At 43.3% G+C, this 20,865-nt stretch overlaps 1 protein-coding gene across 4 annotated transcripts in view; it reads right to left on the reverse strand.

The window, feature by feature from the left end:
- Positions 1-1,418: 1,418 nt before the first annotated feature.
- Positions 1,419-20,865, reverse strand: part of LOC101347469 (CTP synthase 1-like) — a 36,636-nt gene continuing 17,189 nt past the window's right edge. For 2 of the 4 annotated variants that reach the window (XM_023726615.1, XM_004368486.2), the window contains 15 exons: positions 20,498-20,614; positions 17,681-17,764; positions 17,080-17,160; positions 14,398-14,549; positions 12,323-12,455; positions 11,065-11,153; positions 10,124-10,218; positions 9,325-9,387; positions 7,156-7,199; positions 6,771-6,867; positions 5,465-5,520; positions 5,269-5,365; positions 4,596-4,740; positions 3,686-3,780; positions 1,419-1,630 (listed from right to left, as the gene is read on the reverse strand). In XM_023726615.1, coding sequence (XP_023582383.1) covers positions 3,696-3,780; positions 4,596-4,740; positions 5,269-5,365; positions 5,465-5,520; positions 6,771-6,867; positions 7,156-7,199; positions 9,325-9,387; positions 10,124-10,218; positions 11,065-11,153; positions 12,323-12,455; positions 14,398-14,549; positions 17,080-17,160; positions 17,681-17,764; positions 20,498-20,614 — 1,338 coding nt within the window. In that variant the 3' untranslated portion in view covers positions 1,419-1,630; positions 3,686-3,695. The remainder of the gene's footprint in view (positions 1,631-3,685; positions 3,781-4,595; positions 4,741-5,268; positions 5,366-5,464; positions 5,521-6,770; positions 6,868-7,155; positions 7,200-9,324; positions 9,388-10,123; positions 10,219-11,064; positions 11,154-12,322; positions 12,456-14,397; positions 14,550-17,079; positions 17,161-17,680; positions 17,765-20,497; positions 20,615-20,865) is intronic. The other 2 variants (XM_023726616.1, XM_023726617.1) reach the window with 1 other exon arrangement.

Below are 20,865 nucleotides of genomic sequence, written 5' to 3' on the forward strand. Positions count from 1 at the left end.
CACAGGAAATCAGGGGTGGAAAGGAGGAGTGTGCTGTCACAGTATAGGGAGAGCAACTAGGGTCACATTACAATGTATGTAAAAATTGTTGTATGAGAGACTAACTTGAATTGTAAACTTTCACTTAAACTACAACAATAAAATAAAAAAAAGGAAGTTTCCACCTGGCCAAGAACAGAAAGAGAATGAAAACCAAAACTTGTCTCTCATTCTGCATTATTTATTTCTTAAATTAGCATATGTTAAGTCCAGCCAGAACACAGCAGATATACAGCTGTGGTATTGTTACATTACACTGAGAAAATAGCTTTTCATATTCCATTTTAACAGCAGCAACACCTCTGGAAGAAAGAAGTTCCCTCAAGGCAAAGCTGTCTCTATGAGGTTTCAGAGGCAGTTTTCCATAGTTCTTTGTTCTTTTTTAAAGCAATCCCTTGATGCAAGCAAGGAGTGTTTCCCAGCCCTGGGAAGAGGAAGCGTGGCCAGAGGCATGGGAGGTTTAAATCATACTTCAGAGAAGAACAGACTTCTTCTCGTTTCATACAGCATCAGAGTGACTGTCCCTTTGGATAGGTACCAGTCACAGTTGGCACTGAAAGTCCCCATAGCTCAGGGCAGTGTCTAGATTTTGACTCTTGTTTACTGTTCTTGGTGGCAAGCAATGCCCTCAAGTTTACAGCACCAAAGTGTTCTAAGTACTAGCTAAGCATACCTTTCTGTGCTTATAAGTCCATGTGGCACACTTTTTATAATGGCTCAGGCATCCAAAGGAAAACCAACAGGCAATGCACTAGAATCCACAACGACACAAGGTGGTTGGAGAAACATGGTGATCGAGGGGTGCTTTACCCGTCCATCCTCAGCTCCCTTCCAGACCTGCTGCTGTTTCTCTCAGAAACTCAAGAACCAGACAGCAGTATCAACAGCAGTGCACCACATAGGAGTCAATACACATGATGGACATTGTGATGGTTAAGACTGTGTGTCAACTTGGCTGGGCCATGATTCTCAGTGCTTTGGCAGTCATACGATGTTGTGATCACCCCTGTGATGGGACCTGCTGTGAGTAGCCAATCAGTTGAAAGGGAGTTTCCTTGGGTGTGTGGCTGGCATTGAATATAAGTGGACATTCCAGCAAGGCTCATGGGCTTTTGCTCACTGTGGATCCTGCAGCTGGCTCCTGTTCATCTGACCTCTGATTCTTGGGACTTGAGCTGGCAGCGTTCTTGCCTGCTGATCTTGGGATTCATCCATCTGTGCAGCCTGTGAGCAACAGCCCTGCTCGCTGACCTGCTGACCTTGGGTTCGCCAGCCCCTACGGCTACGTAAATCAGGACAAGCCTCCAGCCTGACCCACGGACTTGGGATGTTCCAGCCTCTACAACTGCGTGAGCCATTTCCTTGATACAAATCTCTCTCTATATATATATTTACACGTTCTACCGGTTTTGCTTCTTTAGAGAACCCAGCCTAAGACAGATATGGTAGTAACAAAGTTCTGAAAATACCTTTTCCCTCATAATAAAATAATTTTAATAAAAACATAATTTAAAGGAAGTGTCAAAAGCTGTGTGTAAAATCAAATCTGTAAACGCTATCAAAGTTTGAAGGTTTTCTTGAGGAATCATCCCTGTTTTAAAAAAAAGCAAACATTTTAGCAATTACGTGATGTCTGTTAAAGTAGAAACGCTAGGAGTTACAGTCAGCTGCCTGGTAAACTATGTGCCTGCTTTTCACTGAAGAATAGTAGTAGGAGCCTAGCGTGAATAAGTAGCAGCTAAAGCTGTAATTCCTACCCCAAAAATAAAAAAAAAACAAAAACCCACTGCTGTTGAGTCAGTTCCGACTCATAGTGACCCTATAGGATACAGTAGAACTACCCCATAAGGTTTCTAAGGAGCACCTAGTGGATTCGAACTGCCAACCTTTTGGTTAGCAGCCGTAGCTCTTAACCACTATGCCACCAGGGTTTCCGACAGAGGCATACATTTTCAAGATCTTTCATCAACTCCTGCCTCCGCCCCTGTAATACAAACGCTCTATTTCCATAGCACTGAGCCTCTTAACAATGCCGCCTATGGGAATTCTCTGCTTATCGAGGCAGTTAGAAAATTCCACGTAATTGACCAAGTATCTGCCTCCTTTACTGTTAAAGTTTCCTTTCTCTTGATATTAGTGGCTTAGACTGTCAAATAGCCAACAGCCATTGGTGGATTACCCAATAAGCAAGGTAAGCACGGGCATACTTGTGGCTAGTCTGTAAACTGTAGTGAACAGTTTTACAGTTTTTCACCATGTCACAGATTCTGCTTCTAGATATGGCTGGCATCTGTCTCTCTCCCAACCCATGGCACCTTCCTATGGAAACAAAGGATCTTTTGAAATTTATAATCCCTAACAGGGACAGATTACCCAGTAAGCAAGGTAAGCACAGGCTGACTTGTACTTACTCACCAATCTGTAGTGAACAGTTTCACATCTTTGATGGGGTGAAACCATGTGAAATTGTTCACTACAGATTAGTAACTAAGCACAAGTCAGCCCGTGTGTACCTTGTTTATTGGGTAATCCGATCCTGCTTCTCATACCACTCACACACTTAAGGTTACCACAGGCCGGGTGGCTCATCAACTAAGGCAGAAGGGAAAACACGCCGATCATGTGATCATGCAGATCAGACCAGCACCGTAAGAGGCCTGCAGGTAAGGGGGGAAAGGTGTACAGGATTCAGGGAGGCCTACCTACCTGAAAAGAGCCCCAGTGGTGCAATAGTTTGCTTCCATAAAGATTATGGCCTTGGAAATCCTGTGGGGTAGTTCTCTGCCCTATAAGGTCAGTATGAGTCAGGACAGACTCACAGCAATGGGTTTACTTGCCCAAGCCTTGGGGCTGGAACTCATTTTACCTGTGGTTGGACCCCCCACATTGTGGAGCCACACCCATAAACCTGGTTACCCTTTCAGAGCCCACAGATTCCTGACCAACACCCCAAACCCCTTCTGACAGACACCCTCACCAGCAGAATGTGTTGTTCTGACACCATCCTATCAGTTCATCTTAACAGGACGTTATACAACTCACGGCACTGCCCATACAGTCACTGCACTTTACAAATCTACAAACTGTCAGTATAAAGACAAACATTCAAAGTCTACTCAATAATTGGGTTTTGAAGAATTTACAGAATAAGCAACGACTGACCTAGAAACTTTATTTTATAAGCAATATCAGGTTTAAAGCACTCCCTGATGAAAAAGTGAGGCCTGGCAAAAATGACAAATGCCATAATGTCACCTCCTTCAAGATCTCCCAAGTTTATGGCCAAGTAAAATAAAGAAGGTCTAAGAATCCAGCTCCCCTAGAACTGATCAGACTGGCACCTGCACATAGCAATCACGAAACGACGTAACAGGACAAATCAGTTGAGAAAACCAACCACCCAGTGACTGTTGTCCTCCCCCACTGGAGTCCCCCGAACAGGGTGGGTAGGTGCAATGTGACTTGGAGGAGGTGTCCCCTCCCCCACCCTCCTCAGCAGGGGGTGCCTGTCGCTCATCTGACACCCACAGTGACTTTGCCACTTTCATTCTCTGGCAAATAAAAATTGTCAGCGCTAAACTTCCTTATAATCCTACTATGTTATCACCATGTTATAACAATAATAAACCTTAAAAATATCACTTACATTACCAGATTCAGTCATGATTTATTGGTGGAAATTTCAATTCAGTGATTTCAGAGTCAGGGGAGCTGCTTCCACTTCTGTCACTGTAGGTGTCCCTGTAGAAGTCAGATGTTTATTCATCATCTCCCACCCAAAATTCACTTTATGTCCCTGCTTTTGTAGCCACCATTACTATAGGGACCCTTGTCTGTACACAACAGGATTAGAAAGACTCTTTACTACATGACACATTTAGCATGAGGCTGAGGAGGGATTTTCTTCTAATAACTAAATTTTAAATTTAAACTTCAGTCATGATACCCTAGCCATCAACTCAGAGAAACTAACTGGTATCTAATAAAGGTAGCAATGGGGTGTGATACGCCCCCTAACACAGACCACAGGGCCCTACTGCCAAATGTGATCAGATTAGCATTACAGGAAGCCAGATGCTGCAGGAGAGGGACATGGCCACTAAGCAGGGTGGCAGAGGCGGCACAGCAGCACCTGAGCAAAGCCCAGGAAAGGAAACGTGCACACAAATGTGAGGAGGAGCATATGGCAGGCCGCCCAAGGACCCGCTACAGAACGATGCTCTGCTTTGTGACTTTTCTCAATAATGACCATGTGATGCCTCATCACAATGAAGTAGTGACCTCCTAAAGGACTGAATGGCGCACTGGTGGCACAGTGGTTTAGTGCCCAGCTGCTAATGAAAGGTTGGAGGTTCGAACCGACCAGCCGCTCCGCGGGAGAGTGACGGTCGGCTTCCATAAAGATTTACAGTCTTAGAAACTCTATGGGGCAGTTATACTCTGTCCTATAGGGTGGCTATGAATCAGAATTGACTCAATGGCAACGGTTTGTTTTCCCATCTTTTAAAGGACTGGAGAAGATGAGAAATTGCTGAATGAGTGATCAGTGAACCTACCTAGGCGAGAGCCGGCAGCCTTTCTGCAGGTAATGTGAGAGCCTCCCTACCGAGGCTAGGAGAAGGCCCAAGTAGGGCGGGGAAGGCTTGATAGGTCTTGACAGGAATTCAGGGTGGTACTGAACCCCAACAAAAAAAGGATGATCTGAAAAAGAAATTCAAAAGAAACAGCTTCATTATGAATGTTATGCATAGGAGGTAAAAAGCATGAGAAAAAATCTTTTCCTATTTCCATCGACCCTAAATTATTCAAAAATAACTTCTTAATTTGGCTGTAGGCAAAAGGTAACCCCAAAACACAGGAGATTTACATCCTTTCCTCCACAAGTCTGTCCTCTCCTGGTTGTTGCTCCCTGCTTCCCTAGCTCCCATGACTTCCCAAGGACTGGGTCATGCAGTTCCTGTGAGATCTGAAGGGGCTTTAATACCAAGTCCAAGTCTCATTTTAGAACGAGGAACTGAGACCTAGAGGTTAAACAGCTGCCCGAGGAAAACCATGGTACAAGCATGATCCTCCGAAGGCTCCAGATACATTGTCCACCAAGGCCCTTCCCCTCACAAGACAGTGCTGCTTCCTAATTCTGTGAGGTCATGGGCAACACCTTACATTCTTATATTTTCCCATATGCCAAGAAACTAAATTTTCCATTAAATAAGCTGCCCAAGTAATCACCTTCCAACTCAACAATTTCCATTCTCTCTCCTTCCACATCTTGGCCAACAAACTTCAAGCCTTGCTCTTCCAAACACTTTTTCAAGACTGGATTTACCTGTTGAAGCATGAAAGATAATTTTCCTGGTCTTTCAGCTGTGTTTCTAGAGTAACAGAAAGGAGAACATTTTAAAGGTCACAAAGCTCAAGTCCTCACCTCAAATCTGTGGCGGTGCCTCTCCTCCACGAATTCCGGATCACCATAGAGTTTTCCTGACAAACAAGCAGTCTGATGTAAAGAACTCTCATTTCACCACATAATGTCTTCACAACCACACCCTGCTCCCACTTTACGTTTCATCATCTACACCGCCAGGCTTGTGAAGGTAGTTCTACGATTCTTCTACCAAGCACGATCACCAGCTTTTAACAGCATGATTTACACTAAATCTTGGGCTACTGACTTTCTGAGCACTCTAAGAAAAATCATAACAGGGGCAGACTTTTCCCACCACCTTCAAACACATAATCACTAAAATACAAAGCACAATTCTGCTGGAAACTGCCATGGAAAACCAATCAGAATGTACCAAAAGGCTGAAGCCCTGTGAGTGACCTGGGGAAGGAAGACATTTTACGAGCTACACAGAAGATGCTTAGGGCCAGCACCACGCGGTTCAAGTCACAGTGCCTCACAGCATCCAAGGCGACTGGTGGCTGTGGGTGAAGAAGCACTGCATTTGCAAATGGACTGCTTTACTGACTCCTTCACGGCCACCTGGTGAGATTCCCTAAACCACCGAATATTAGAGTTGAAAATTTCAGGACCTGAAGATCATCTACTCAAATGATTCTCAAACTATGCTGTTACGAAACTCTCAGTCAGACACAGGGGCGCTATTGCTAACAGATTAAAGGAGGAATTTTCCCAGCGGGCAAGAAAAAAACACCTGGCTAATAGGGTATTTTTCTTAAATATTTTCCTCCCCAAATTTTCCCTAAATCTTTAGCACCTATTAGTACTTTGCTATAATAAAATCTGTTTAGACTGATGATGGCACAGGACTGGGCAGTGTTTCGTTCTGTTATACATAGGGCCTCTGTGAGTCACAACCGGCTCAACGGCACCTAACAACATTTAGATTGAACCATATGAAATTGCCATTTTTGTGGGATGAACATGGTCAAATATGGAAATTCCATACAGTTCAACCGAACAGTATAAGGAAGTAACAGATTATAATGGACTTAACCCAACTGTCTCATTGTAGTGTGTCGACCATAACCAAGGTGCCCCAGGTCCCTGTCTGCATAGACAGTGACCTTTCCCAGACCCACACTGTGTCTTTGGCTATCACACTACATTCTAAAAGAGCAAGAATAGGAGGAGAATAAAAAGAACTTCAAAAGCAAGAATAAAACCAAAATAGCCAGCCTGGTCCTTCAGAGCCGCGGCATCACCCGAGACACGAGTCCCAGGTGTACTGAGCCGAAGGCCCAGGCTGGCACGAGGCAGCTCTTACTCATGACTGAGTTCTTGGTCTGGAACACGGTTCTCCTCTTGCCCAGCCTCATGGTTCCGCCCATCTGCTCAGGACTGTGCTCGGGCATGTCTATGACCTGGAGGTGTTCAGAAAACAAACAAGTTTTCATTATTTTAATCAGGAATCCCCTGCAGCTGGCTATGGCGGTACCTATCTTAAAATTTTTCTGTGGAAAACTGGGAAGAGTACTGAAGAATTACACAGTGAAAAATAGAAGTTCTTCCTGTCCGGTAAGCCTAAAAGAGCAAACCTCAGGTTCCTTTGGGATGGACCGAAGTGGTCTCACTTCCTGCCTCTAGCCATCAATCACTTTCATAAAAGGCCCTCCCACACCTTCTAAGTGAGATTCAAACACTTGACTCACCACGGGGTGACTCGTCTTAGAGTCAAACTCTGTAGAATTGGCATCTGAAAAATTAAAATACCTGTGTTAGGAAAATAGTTACAAACAAAATTGATTATTTAATAGTTTCATTCCTAAGCTCTAAATCATAGCTTCCCTCCTCAGTTTAAAGTCATTCAATGATTAGAACAAAACCTAGGGACAGCATTTTTAAGGCTTGAAATACTCAACACACAAACTCAGGTCAATGCTTTCTCTTGAATCGGTAACTCTGGGAAGTCAAGCAGTACAAAAAGGGGGCACCAAACCCAATGGCAAAACCCAATAATCTTTACTGAGATAATGCATCTTTATGACAATTCTTATATTACTTTCTGTTTCAGACTCTCTCTCCAAGATGGGCAAGTGCTATTTTTTGTTTCTATTTCTTTCATCCTCAGCATCTAATACATTGCCTTACTCGCCTGCATTGCTCAATAGCAAAATGAGAAATTAACTGATTTCAAAATTCAAATAGCCTTTCCATCCTTGACTGAATTTACCATCTAACCATAAGCTAAACCTCTAAAGACTAAAAGGAAAACAATCAATTTCCTGGTACTGTGTGTCTGGTTCTTTCTGTGTGAATAGTAGGTACTGTTCCCCTCCTGGGCCTGAACCGGGGACAGGTCTCAACTGAAGGGTAAGCTCATGACCAGGTCAGTCACCAGTCTGGGAACCTGAGTGTGAGGCAGGGGATCACGGCTGGGAAGGGTCCAGGTTCCTGGAAGGCCAGCTCTGGGGTGCTGGGTGGTTAAGACAGTACCTGTCAGGAGCTAAGAAGTCAGAAACCAGAGAACCTCTTCCTACAAAACTGAGCTCCCACCCCCTCGGGGTTACTGTGAAGCAGCCTCAGGAAAAACGCAAAATGGGAACTCCGCCTAACAGCAAGCTGGCCGCAGAGAACCACCCATACTTTACAGAGCTAGTACATGCCTTCAAGTTGCTGTTTTTTTTTTTTAGAACTTACAAGGTCTTTCTGAAAATCCGGTATCTGTCAGTTGGGCTAAGAATAAAGGGGCTATGGCCGACTATGACATCAGAGGCCCCATGAACCACACCCTCGTGTATCTCTTTCCACACTGACTCTGGGCTTGGCCATGTGACTTGCTGGCACGTTGGGCTTGTCATTTTGGAAGACAGCCACCACGCTGGGAAGAAGCTTGGGCTGAACGAGCAAATGATGAGCCGCCGCACGGGAAGACCATCTCGAGGTCCCTGCCGGAACGCAGGGCAGGAGTGATCGCAGATACACCATGTGGAGCACAGAAACCGCCCCCCGAGTGCAGTCAACCCGGAGAACACTGAGAAATACTAAATCACCACTGCATGAAGCCACTGTGTTTGAGGGTGGTCTGTTACGCAGGATGCACCTTAGCTGGGCCAAGAGCTGGTATCGCCGAGCATTTCCTATACGCCAGGTGGTGCTGAGGACTATTTACATCAATTATTTCACTTAGTTTTTACAACCATGTGAAGTAGGTGCCGTTGTTATCCTCATTTTACAGAAACAAACAAAGGCCCAGAGAAGATAAGAGGCAGGGAGACTAGAGTACTGGAAATGGAACAACCAGAACACAACCAAAGAGAACGCTGACACGCTGTGAAAGACGCACTGATGTCACCGAACAATGTGTGTGGAAATTGTCAAATGGGGCCCTAACTTGCGGTGGAAACTTTCACCAAAAACACAATAAAATATTAAAAAAAAATTTAACAAGGCTCAGAAATTTCCCTAAAATCACCCCAGTAATTATCACTTTAAGTCAGAACCTGAGCCCAGGTCTGGTGGCTCCAGAGCCCGAGTTCACAGTAGCTAAGCCTCACTTAGACCCGTTTTCTCACTGGACACAGCCCCGTGATGGTGGCCATGGTCACCACAGTGATTCAGGGGCATAAAGCTGGGTTGTGTGCTCAGCAGTGCTCCCTCATTTCTGTGCCATCAGCTTTGAGGAGCCAGGCTTCACCTCCATAAACACGGTGATCCCCTGTGCTGCACCCAGCAAGGCACTGAGAAACCAGGCCTGTCCCCCTCTCCTCTGCTCCCACCGCCCAACGTGCATCATCAGGCTTCCTGTCCTTCCAGGGAAAAGGTGAGCAGGAACTTAAAGCCGTCTAATATTAGGCAGGAGCTTTTAAACGGACACTCACCGTGCCATCCCAGCACATTTCTTGAGAATTCAACCACAGCCAGCTGCATTCCTAAGCACACACCTTCCGAGTGGGGAGAAAAACAAATGAAGCTCCACTGAGAATGTAGCTCCCACGTTTCTAACCAGCCTGCTGTGAACTCTGTGCCCATCTGTTCACAGATCTACAGTCCCGATCAAACTCCCATCACTTCCTGCTACAAACAAGCACCCCCTGCTGTTCGGCTCTCTCTGTACCAGATTCCAAACACTGGGTCCAAGTGGACACGGGGCTTCCAAATTGGAAAAATTTCTCTGTTTTACAGATAAGCAATATCCTTTTCAGAACTTAAAAATTCTAGTTAAGGGAACCTGTCATGGAGTCCCCACTTACACCTGATGAAGGTGAAAATTACTAAAATTTAAAGCATCATGAAAAGTACCCTAAATCACGGTGTCCAATTACAGTCGGCAGGCGTGTCACGTGAGGAGGTAACAGTAACACACATGAGGAGGTAACAGTACTCAATCTGACATGAATGGTCGAACAGTCCTTAAGTGGACAGGATTTCCTAGTTGATATTTCATCCCACCCAAAATTCCATGACATCTACATGTAGCTCACAAGCTTGTCCATTTTAAAGGCAAGTCTGAATTTCTCCCAAAAAGAACCAAAAAGGCCTCTACCTGAGCTGCTATCTAGAAAGAGGGCATCTATAGTCTGTTTCAATGACCTTCCCGTTTTATGGATGGGCGCCCACACGGCACCTTCTCTTCCTCTTTCCTACTCTGACTGAAGAGTGCACTGAGCAGCTCCTTACCCAAAAAAGGCTTTTTCTGTTTTCGAGCCCAGCTGATTGCTTGGATTTTTCCTTCCGTTCCTCGAACTCCAAACCCTCCTGGAACCAGCACTCCACTGCAAAACAGAACAAAGCACATGGCAACTCCCGTTTCCACCGGTCCAGCCTGCAGTACACACCTACGCAGCCATTACTGAGACACTAATGCCATGAAGTCACTCCATATATTTTGTGGCTAGGACTGCGCTATTTAAAGACTGCCAATGAGATATACGCAAACACCAGGAACTTAAAAAACATACTAAACTGTGGACTCTTCTTAATAATGTTAGAAAATGCTTATAACAAGTGATTAGAATATGTAGTATACACAATAAAAAAAAAAATACAGTAACTGCACAATTAATATTGCCCCAGGCACTGATTCTTTCATAATTCCTAATTTCTATTAATATCATTTATTTTACCTCTTGGCTGAAAGTGCTCCCCCTTTATTATGCAGCGTTTCTACGTGTGCTGGAGTAGGAGGGGGCCTTTCCGCGCCAGCTCAGTGTGCCAAAGTGACCAAAAGTCTCAGTGATAGCTGGAGTGCCTCCGTAACATTCAATCGTTTAGTAAAATAGAAAGTATTCCTAATTTTTTCCGATTATAAATACTTGTTGCCAAAAGCAAAATATTTTTTACTGACAGGCACAAATCAAATGTTGTGGATAAAAATCTTTAAACAAGCCTCATCAATGGACACATGTAGCGAAGCAGACCAATAAACTGGGGACTAGTTTTCTTCAGGCTCAACTATATTGGTCAGTTGTAGTTTGTAAGGCTTAAATCATATAGTATATAGTCCCTTCAGTAATTAAAAATATTTAAACAAGCAGATTACTTATTACTAGGACACAAAAGGATAGTATTTTGTTCTTTTAAAAAAACCCAGGAAACCAGAGGCAGAGAACAGGACTTACTGAGCACTGCAGAGCTTCTGCCATGCTTCGTGGTAGTGGGCAGGGTCTTCCTGTAAGGTGCTCGGCTCCAGGTCTGTAGAATCTATGTACTGGGGGTTGTTCACACAGGGGAGGGAAGAGCAGGCTCATGATCCAGAGCCACGTTCGTTCATAATTTTAAGATAATATTATCACTACTCCATCTTTCTTAGTTTTAAAATAATAATTTCAATATGTTTAAATTTAATTACAATTTTAAAATAAACCTGAAAATCTTTCTTCTATTTTAAAATGCAAGAGTTTCCTTCAGTATCATCCAACTCCCAAGTCCAGCTCTCCATCTGCTGCACACTGGGGTCTGCTTAGGATCCCGTCTCAGCTAAGCCACTGGAATAGACTCTCAAGTGTTTTCTATCCAAGAGATACTCTCTCTTACCGAAATTCTTTTCATTTTTTCCAACTTTACTGAAGTATAATTTTACATACAATACAAGCATTTTAAGTGGACACTTTTATGAGTTTTGTCAAATGTACACACACACCCCATTCATCCCCAAATGGAAAGTGTTATCGCCATCTTTTTAAAGATAAGGAGACTGAGGCACAAAGAAGGTGAAGTGACTTGCCCAGGGTCACACAGCTTATAAGTGGTAGAGCCAGGATTTGGGCCATATAGCTCCTGAGTCCACGCTCTGAACCTCGACACTCTTACTGCCTCGTGCAGAGGCCGGCAGGGCCGCTGCCCTCACATTGCACAGCTCAGCTGCTGCCCACCACTTTACAGACCAGAACATAAGAACTACTACTGACCGAGTGCCGCCCATGTCCCAGGCACCAGTGTATGAGATGGATGTTATTACTTCCACCTTACAGATGAGGAAAACGGTACCAGCGCAGGTTAAGAAAGGGAATCCAAAAACTCAGTGCCTCCAAGGCGTGGCCTCAGAGTCACGAGGCATCTAGAATGGTTCCCAGGCAGTTCCTTCAACTGTGGAACATGTCTCCGGCCCATTTCCATGGGTGATTTTATTTGGTCCCCGATATTCAGAACTAAGCATTCACTCTCTCTCAGTGTCTACTCTGACCATGTCTCCCCTTCATTCTTTCCTGAAAATGCCCCACTGTTCTCTCAAAGCCAGGAGCCAACCACAAATCTTTTCATCCCTAAAGAGAAATTCTGAGCTCCAAAAGTATGAAGCAGATATGCACACAGCATCTGTCAGTATGAACTCTGCCTCCCAGTTCGCCCCTCGGCTACACTCACACCATCCCTTCTTACCTTGATTTCCAATTTGTGGTTGATGGCCAGCGCAGAGTGCTCCAGAGCTTTAGTGACAGAGGCGTACGAGTCGAAGAGCTTAGTGTATTTGCCCACGAGGGCAATAGAGCAGGTCTCCAGCAAGCAATCATATCTACCAAAGGTCAACAAACACCCATTTACTGAGACTGCACATAACCTCATGACATTACACTTGCTTTTTACGGAGAAGACAGACATGTTGGAAAGAATATAATAGGAGCAGATATTAACCGAGTTCCGCGCACAGAGCAGTAAACAGGAGGTAATTTTCAAATCAACATGGAAGGCTATTTAAAGAAGTAGACTTCAGAAGCTGGTATAAAGAGACTATTTCAAAACCTCATACAAATTGGTTACAAAAATTAAAATCCCAACGAGCAAAAAAATTAACAGACGTGAACAGACAATTCACAAAAGTTAATGTGATTAGTAAACCAATATAAAGAAAATTTAGCTCACTTAGTATATCAAGAGAAATCCACACTAAAAGAAAACGTATCTTATTATCTTTAAATCAACCCAAAATCTCAAAACGTAACAGCATTTAAATGTTGACAGGCGTAGACAGAAACTGTTACATTAACCAGTTACTTCTAAACAGAAATTGAGTAACACATACTAAGAGCCATAGGAACCATTATGTGTTTCAGTTCAGGGATTCTACATGTAGGAATCTACCCAAATGGTATGAAACAGTCCAATGCGGGAAGGAAGGAATAAGAACTATATAAATAAACATTTACAGGACCAAAACTTCTGACAGTAAGTCATCTCAAATTCTTTACACAAGGACCAACAAGAAAAAAAATTAACAGAGAATAAAATCTAAAAAACTGTCAACAACCTAAGTGCCTATAAAAGAAGGGAATATTCAAATAAATCATGGGGCGGTCACATAACAGAGCATTCCATACTCATTAAAAATTATAATTATAAAGTATAATTAGTAACAGAGCAAAATGCTTGCGATTTTTTTATTGTACTTCAGATGACGGTTTACAGAACAAATAGTTGTTTGTTAAACAGTTAGTACACATATTGTTTTATGACAATGGTTAACAACCTCACAACATGTCAACACTCTCCCTTCTCAAACAATTACTGCTTGTAATGTTTTATGAAGAAATGATCATAAAACTATGTGCCACTTCTGTAGCTACATACAGATATACCTGTAAATGGACAAATACTGAACGGGATCGGTCAGAGCAATGGAAGGTGTGCTCCCTCCCCAAATGCTAAAACCAGGCACACCCACTGCTCTGAAACACTGTGTGAAGATCTTGGACGTGGATGATGAGGCAATGTGTGGCACCACAGAGCTTTAAGAAGAGGAAAGCGGAGTGGGGACAGTCCTTGAGGTAATGAGTTTTGGCAGCAATAATAAGAGAAGGGCATCCCTAGGGGGTGCAAATGGTGATCACGCTCGATGCTAACTGAAAGGTCGGTAGTTCAAATCCACCTAGAAGAAAGGCCTGTGATCTACTTCTGAAAAAAATAAAAAATCAGCCGTGGAAAATCCTATGGAGCACAGTTCAGTTCTACTCTGACACAAATGGAACCGCCCTGAGTTGGAAACGACTCAATGGTAACTGTCTTTTTTTAGTAAGAGAAGACGGCACGCCCTTGCTGATCCCTTCCGGTGTGGGTGAGCAGCACGTTCCCAAACACAGAGCGCTCCAGCCACGGTCAGCCCAGAAAACAGAGCCTACTTGTCTGGGCCTTCGGGGCTGTGTGCTAGCCCACTGCACTGGGATGCCTGTTTGAATTGACTTTCTAGCTGATAAGAGACAACTGTGATAGAAAGTAATCTGGACTTGCTGCCTGGAGACCTGGGACCCCGCCCCAGCTCTACCAGGACTCCCTCATCCAGGAAGCAACCTCCTGACAGCTAAGAAGCCTTCTTAACAATCCTAACATCTGTTCCCGTTAAGACCTTTTCCAACATGTGTTGACAGGAGAAGCACTGAAGTACAACAGCAAGAGCTGACTTCCCTGAGGCCTTACAAACGAGAGAAATGAGGCTCATCCCCCAGCGCCTCACTGAGGCATACCTGTCAGCCATCTCTTTCCACTTCGTCAGCAGTTTTTGTGGCTGCCTCTCAATAGGGAGATTGAGTCTTCGAAGAAAATAATCTACAACCCCTTGTTCTTCTAATAACAAGGGGACTCGGTAGATAGATGAGACATCCTGGACACAGATGACCTGTTTAAAAAAAGAAAAAGAGGTTATTTAATAAAAACTAACAAAAACTAACTGGCGTGATAGCCTCCTACTGGCTGTATGTCCTTGGGAAAATATCTGTTCTCAATTTGAAAAGAGAAAAGAGACCAATTTCTAGAAAAATATAAATAACCAAAACCAACTCAAAAAGAATAAAATAGAAATTTAATGGCTACTCTACTATGAACGTGGATTTAAAAAAAAAGAACCATACCCAAGTAGAATCCGTCCCAAGAATGCATGAACGGCTTAACAGAGGACCAGTCGTTCTCAGACTCAGCTACTCATTAGAATCACTTGGGGAGCTATAAAAATCCAGAAGCCCATCCTGCACACCAGGCCGCTTTTAACTCTGAATCCTTGGACGCAGGCAGCCCTGCACCCCAGGCTGCTTAACTCAGAATCCTGGGAGGGAGGAAACAGCAGCATGTATTAAAGCTCCCCGAGTGACTCCGATGTGCAGCCAAGTTGAGAACTACCTGTTACAGAATGAACTGTGTCCCCCAAAACTGTATGTGGGAAATTCTCACTCTTATGCCATGGATGTAATCCCGTTTGGGAATAGGGATTTCTTTATGTTAATGAGGCCCTGTCACTGCAGGGTGCATCTCAAGCCAATCACTTTTTGAAATAAAAGAGCAAATCAGGCACAGAAGCATGCCAGCGCAAATGGAGAAAGACTGACGCCACGTGGAGATCACAGGACACCAAGGAAGAAGAGCTGAAAGAGACAAGGATTTCCCCTCAGAGCAGACAGAGCCTTTCCCTAGAGCCGAAACCCTAATTTTGGACTTCCAGCCTCCTGAGCTGTGAGAACATAAATTTCTATTCATTAAAGCCACCCGCCTGTGACATTTCTGTTATAGCAGCACTAACAAACTAACACACAACCATGCAGGAAATGTAGCAGTGTAATTCAAACATCCAATAACCGAGTCTCAAAATTCCTTGACCATAACTTCCCTTCCACTCTCCTTCAGCTAAACCTGACCAATGCCACCATCTCAACTTATCACCCCCTAGAATTTCCATGCTAAGCACCCTGCTTAGATATATTACAGGTTCCAACATTTTGGATTTCCTGCACCACAGGTCCCCTCCATGAGCACAGCTAACAGAAAGACTAAAATATGTCTGACAGCCTACAATGCCCTCGACAACTGGCACCAGGTACGCAAGGCTGATGAGGGGGGTCTTTGACCTGAAGAAGCCCACAGTCTACTAGGGGTGGCAAACACAGACACACACAAACATCTGGGACTATATGATAAGCTCATTCCCTGAGTGGTGCAAACAGTTAAGTGCTCAGCTATTAACAGAAAGGTTGGCAGTTTGAGTTCACAGAAGTACCTTGGGAAGAATGGCCTGGTGATCTACTTCTGAAAAATTAGCTATTGAGAATGCTGTGGAGCACAGTTCTACTCTGACATGAGTCACACATGAGTCACCATGAGTTGGAATGAACTTGACTGGTTCTCACACTGGCACCGTACACTCACTACCAGCAGGTATGAGACACAGGTAGCCTCAAGAGGGAAGTGATTAACCATGAGGTTTGAGGTCGAGGAGGTTTGGCATGTAAAGCTTTCTGAAAAAGCCATGTCCTAGCCAGGCCCTGAAGGATGACAATGAAGCAGAGATTGTTAGACCAACAGGGAGAGGGAGCACTCATTTCTCACAGAAATTAGCAAGTGCAAAAGCCCAGCACTAGAAAGAGTGTGGGGTGTTGTCTTAGTCATCTAGTGCTGCTAGAACAGAAATACCACAAGAAGACAGCTTTAACAGAGAAATTTATTTTCTCACAGTCTAGCAAGCTAAAAGTCCAAATTCAGGGGATCACCTCCATGGGAAGCATTCCTCTCTGTCAGCTCTGGAGGAAGGTCCTTCTCATCAATCTTCCCCCGCACTCAGAGCTTCTCCACACAGGAACCTTCGGTCCAAAGGACGCACTCTGCTCCCAGTGTTGCTTTCTTGGTGTATGAGGTTCCCCTGTCTCTCTGCTCACTTTTCTCTCATATCTCAAAAGAGATTGGCTCAAGACAAGATCCAATCCTGTAGATTAAGTACTGTCTCATTAATGTAACTGCTGCCTATCCCACCTCATTAACATCACAGAGGTAGGATTTACAACACATAGAAAAATCACAGATGACAAAATGGTGGACAATCACATAATACTGGGAATCATGGCCTAGCCAAACTGATACAAATATTTTTGGGGGACACAATTCAATCCATGACAGGCATTAAGGGACCCGAAAGACACCCAGCACGGTGGAAGCATAAAGCACAAGGAGCAAGGAGAAAAGAGGCAAGAGAGGTAAAGGAATGATCGGGGAACCACAAGAGATAAGAAAAGGATGAGTCATAGAGCACAAGGGTATCGGTTCTTCTGTGAACTGTCTACTGTCTCAAACTACAAAGTAACAAGCCTGGTGAAACTGGTTAGGAGACTCTAGGACAATCAGAAGCAAAAAAGATTTATTTACATGGAGATCAAATTGCTACTTACTTGTTCAGGTTCAACGTGGCAGAACATCGATATTTTGTCTTTCACTGATGTCTCAAGAGGATCTGAGCACCTGCACACAATCTAGCAGTAAAGCAAACAAGTCGGTTTAGGTAGAAAGAAGGGGTGACAAAGTTGGGTTTTTCCTGAATGAAATTAAAACAGACATCACATTGCTACGACAGATTAAAATGTTAACAATGACCACAACAAAAGTAAACTATGAAAATACATTATCTATTTTCAGAACCTAAATCCCTAAACCCCAAATTCCATGAGATGGCAGTAGAAATGGCAGGACATTAAACAGACAAAGAACCACGCGAGCTAACTGGGGTTTTCCTCGTTCGTTGCTATTCTTGGGTAGGAAGGAAAAGGAGAAATGAAGGAATGAGAGGAGAGAGAAGGCATGGAGAGTACAAGGCCTCACGCACGCCAGTTATGGAAATCGTGTAAAGTAAGAGCCCAGTTCAGAGCACTACCTATTTTCTCCACCATCAATTTAAATCGAAAGCAGGCCAAGAAAACAAAGGTCCTTCCTGTCATAGTGATTCGAATTAGACATATAAGATCACACGGAAACCAGGTAAACAGAAATTCTTACCAGATCTGGGGAAAGCCCAAGCCCTCTAAGTTTCTGAACACTATACTGAGTGGGTTTACTCTTCTGTTCCCTTGTTGAACTTGGCTATTTTACAAAAGAAAAAAAAAAAGTTAATTTCTCTATAATAATTTTCAAGTATGACTTTCCCCTGAACACCTTTCACTAGGGAAATAGATAATTTGACCATTTATAGAATTTAATTTGTCAAAGTGACATAAGCACATATTTTAGAGTCAAATAGTTCTAAAAGGTTTGTCTTAAAGAACAGTGGTACCCAGTCCTCATCCACCCCCTCCCATCCATTTTCCAAGCCCCAGAGGCAACCACTCTGCAACTCTTCTAATTGACCCTTCTGGAATGCTTATTGCTATGTTTTGACATTTCGTTTGAGATATTTTCGACTATTTGTTAGCTGGGGATCCCACCCTCTCTCTCTACCTCCCCTGTCCCCACTATACATACACCCTTCCTGTGCCTGCAGCCTCCATCTCAGGATTTTGGTTAGATCCCTCTGCAGGGTTTATATATTTTTGAGTATTTAATTGCTATTCAGTTAAACCTTGTCCCATACTTTTCTCTTCTGGTCAATTTTTTGTTTTCCTTGACATTACTAAATTATTTGTTTTTGTCATTTTCTTTTTGGTACTCTGAGTTTTTTTTTTTTATTGTATTTTAGGTGAAAGTTTATAGCACAAATTAGTTTACAATTCAAAAATTTTATACACAAATTGTTTTGTGACATTGACTGCAATCCCCGCAATGTGTCAGCACTCTCTTTCCCTTTCCACTTTGGGCTCTCAGTGTCCATTCGTTCCGTTTTCCTGACCCTTCCTACCTTCTCATCTTTGCTTTTGGGCAGGTGTTGCCCGTTTGGTCTCCTATACTTGACTGAACCAAGAATCACATTCCTCATGAGTGTTACTGTGTGTTCCATAGAGCTGTCTAATCTTTGGCTGAAAGGTGGACTTTGGGAGTAGCTTCAGTTCTGAGTTAGCAGGGTGTCCAGGGGCCAGTCTTGGTGATCGGTATTCTCAGTTTTCTATGTACTAACTGTCTTTAATCTCCTTTCACATTTTAATTGATAGATTTGCTGGGTATAAAATTCTAGGTTGGAAATCTTCCCATACCAGTTTTAAAGAAATAGCTTCACTATCTTTTAGCTGCCAGTATTGAAAAGTCTAATGCCATTCTGATCCTAGACGTTTCTCTTTAGAAAACTTTATTTTTCTATTTACAGGCTTTTAGAATTTCTGCCCGGTTATTTTAAAATTTCACAATGATGTGCCTTGGGTGTACATGTGTGTATATGCCATTTTTCATGCAATATGCTGGGAATTCAGCGGGCCCTTTCAATCTAGAAGCTTATCTCTGGAAATATCCTTGAATTGTTTGGATCAAAGGTCAGCAAATGTTTGCTATAATGGGTCAGATAGCAAATATTTTAGGCTTTGTGGGCCACAGAGTCTCTGTCATAACTCTGCTGTGCAAAAACAGCCATAGACAATATGGAAACAACAGGCATGGCTGTATTTTGATAAAATATTATTTTAAAAACTGGTGACTCCTAGTTCAAATTACCACTTCTCTGTTTCTCTGTTCTTATTTTCTGGAACTCCTATTATCTGGATGTTAGAATCCTGGACTGGTTATCTAATTTTCTTACCAATTCTCTCCTACTTTCTGGGTACTTCCTCAGCTTTCTTTCCCTTAAGTTTTTCATTTCTGGTATCCAGTTTTTAATATCCAAGAGTTAACTATTGTTCCGAGTTCCCCTACGGCATCCAGGTCTTGTTAATGGATGCAGTTTCTCTCCTCTGAATTCTCTAAAGACATTACCGACAAGTGTTTTTTTTCCTAAGTTTCCTGCTCCCTGCAGAGTCTCAGTTCCCTTTATCCAGTTGTTTTGGTCTCTTACACATTAGACGCTTTCTCCAAATGTCTGGGGACCACTGGATGCCAGCTCCTATTAAAGGCCGATTGGAAGTCGCTGACCTGTTTCACTGGGGAGCCCAAGGGCAGGGTTGTTTCTCCGGGGCTAGTCAGATTCCCAGAGAAGAATCTTACAGCTTCTTCTGGGAATCAAGTGGCAGAAGAAGAAAGGGTGTCTCAAACTCACTAAATTACACTTAATTCCCATGTTTTGAGCTCAGTACTACTACTGCCTTCAACTGTCCCTAGTGTGTGCCCATCCAGAAGCCCTCTCCATAGAAAAATCCTACAGTCCTCTGTCAAGGTGGGAGAGGGGCTGATGTCAGGCTGTACACATTAGAGAAGATGTGGGGGTCTAACTGCATCTGAAACAGCAGTTATGACTCCTACTACCCCCACCCCTATCCCCTGATTACGGAAGTGCCTGGTGCTGCCAATTCCTAAGCCTTCTGGGGGTTCTACAGGGCAAAGAGGGTTGCTTCTCTATTCTCCAGGATTCAGCTCCCTCAGGTCTGCTAGGTCAGTTTCTACTTGCCCATCTGCTTTCCAGCTTCCTAACTTTTGTTACTGTTGACTCTTCTCACATTCCATTTCTTTATAAATCTTCGTCTTAAAAAAAACCCTCTACTTTAGTTAGGAGGTTCGCCATGTAATAAAGACAAATGCATACACGTTCAATCCACTGTCTCTTAACTGTAATTGCCCCTTTCCAAATGTTTCCATCTGATCCTTTCAAAAAATATAATTATAATTTTTAATTCACACAAAAAAGTTCTTTCTTCCCTGCTTCCTGTACCTTGAGCACTTAAAAATGTCAGATAAAGAGTGGAAATTATCCTTTTCTCCCTCCTGTCCATTTCTCCCAAAGTACAACTTTGAATACCTTACCTGAGGGACTAGACTGACGTGAATATTACAGAAGTTCTCTCTTTTCACTTTGAATTGGAATTGACGGAAAGCCTCAATAAAAGGCATGCTTTCTATATCTCCCACTGTTCCACCAAGCTAGAAGAACAAAGTTATTTTAGAGGTTAGCACTAAACCTTCCTCTGGTGGTTTCATTATCTAACAACTGTTTTCTGTCATCTCAATCTATTATCGGTAATAGCAGTAATACAGACTTTCTAGCCCTGTAGAATGTTAGTTAACAGTAATTAGACATTTCCTTGTGCTAAAAGATGACTTTTTTGGACAGGCTCACCATTCCTCAAGGTTATCATGGATCTTTCCATATCATTTCAAGACAAAGGTCAGGT

Source organism: Trichechus manatus, unplaced genomic scaffold, assembly GCF_000243295.1.
Source record: "Trichechus manatus latirostris isolate Lorelei unplaced genomic scaffold, TriManLat1.0 scaffold00001, whole genome shotgun sequence".
Taxonomy (NCBI): Eukaryota; Metazoa; Chordata; class Mammalia; order Sirenia; family Trichechidae; genus Trichechus; species Trichechus manatus.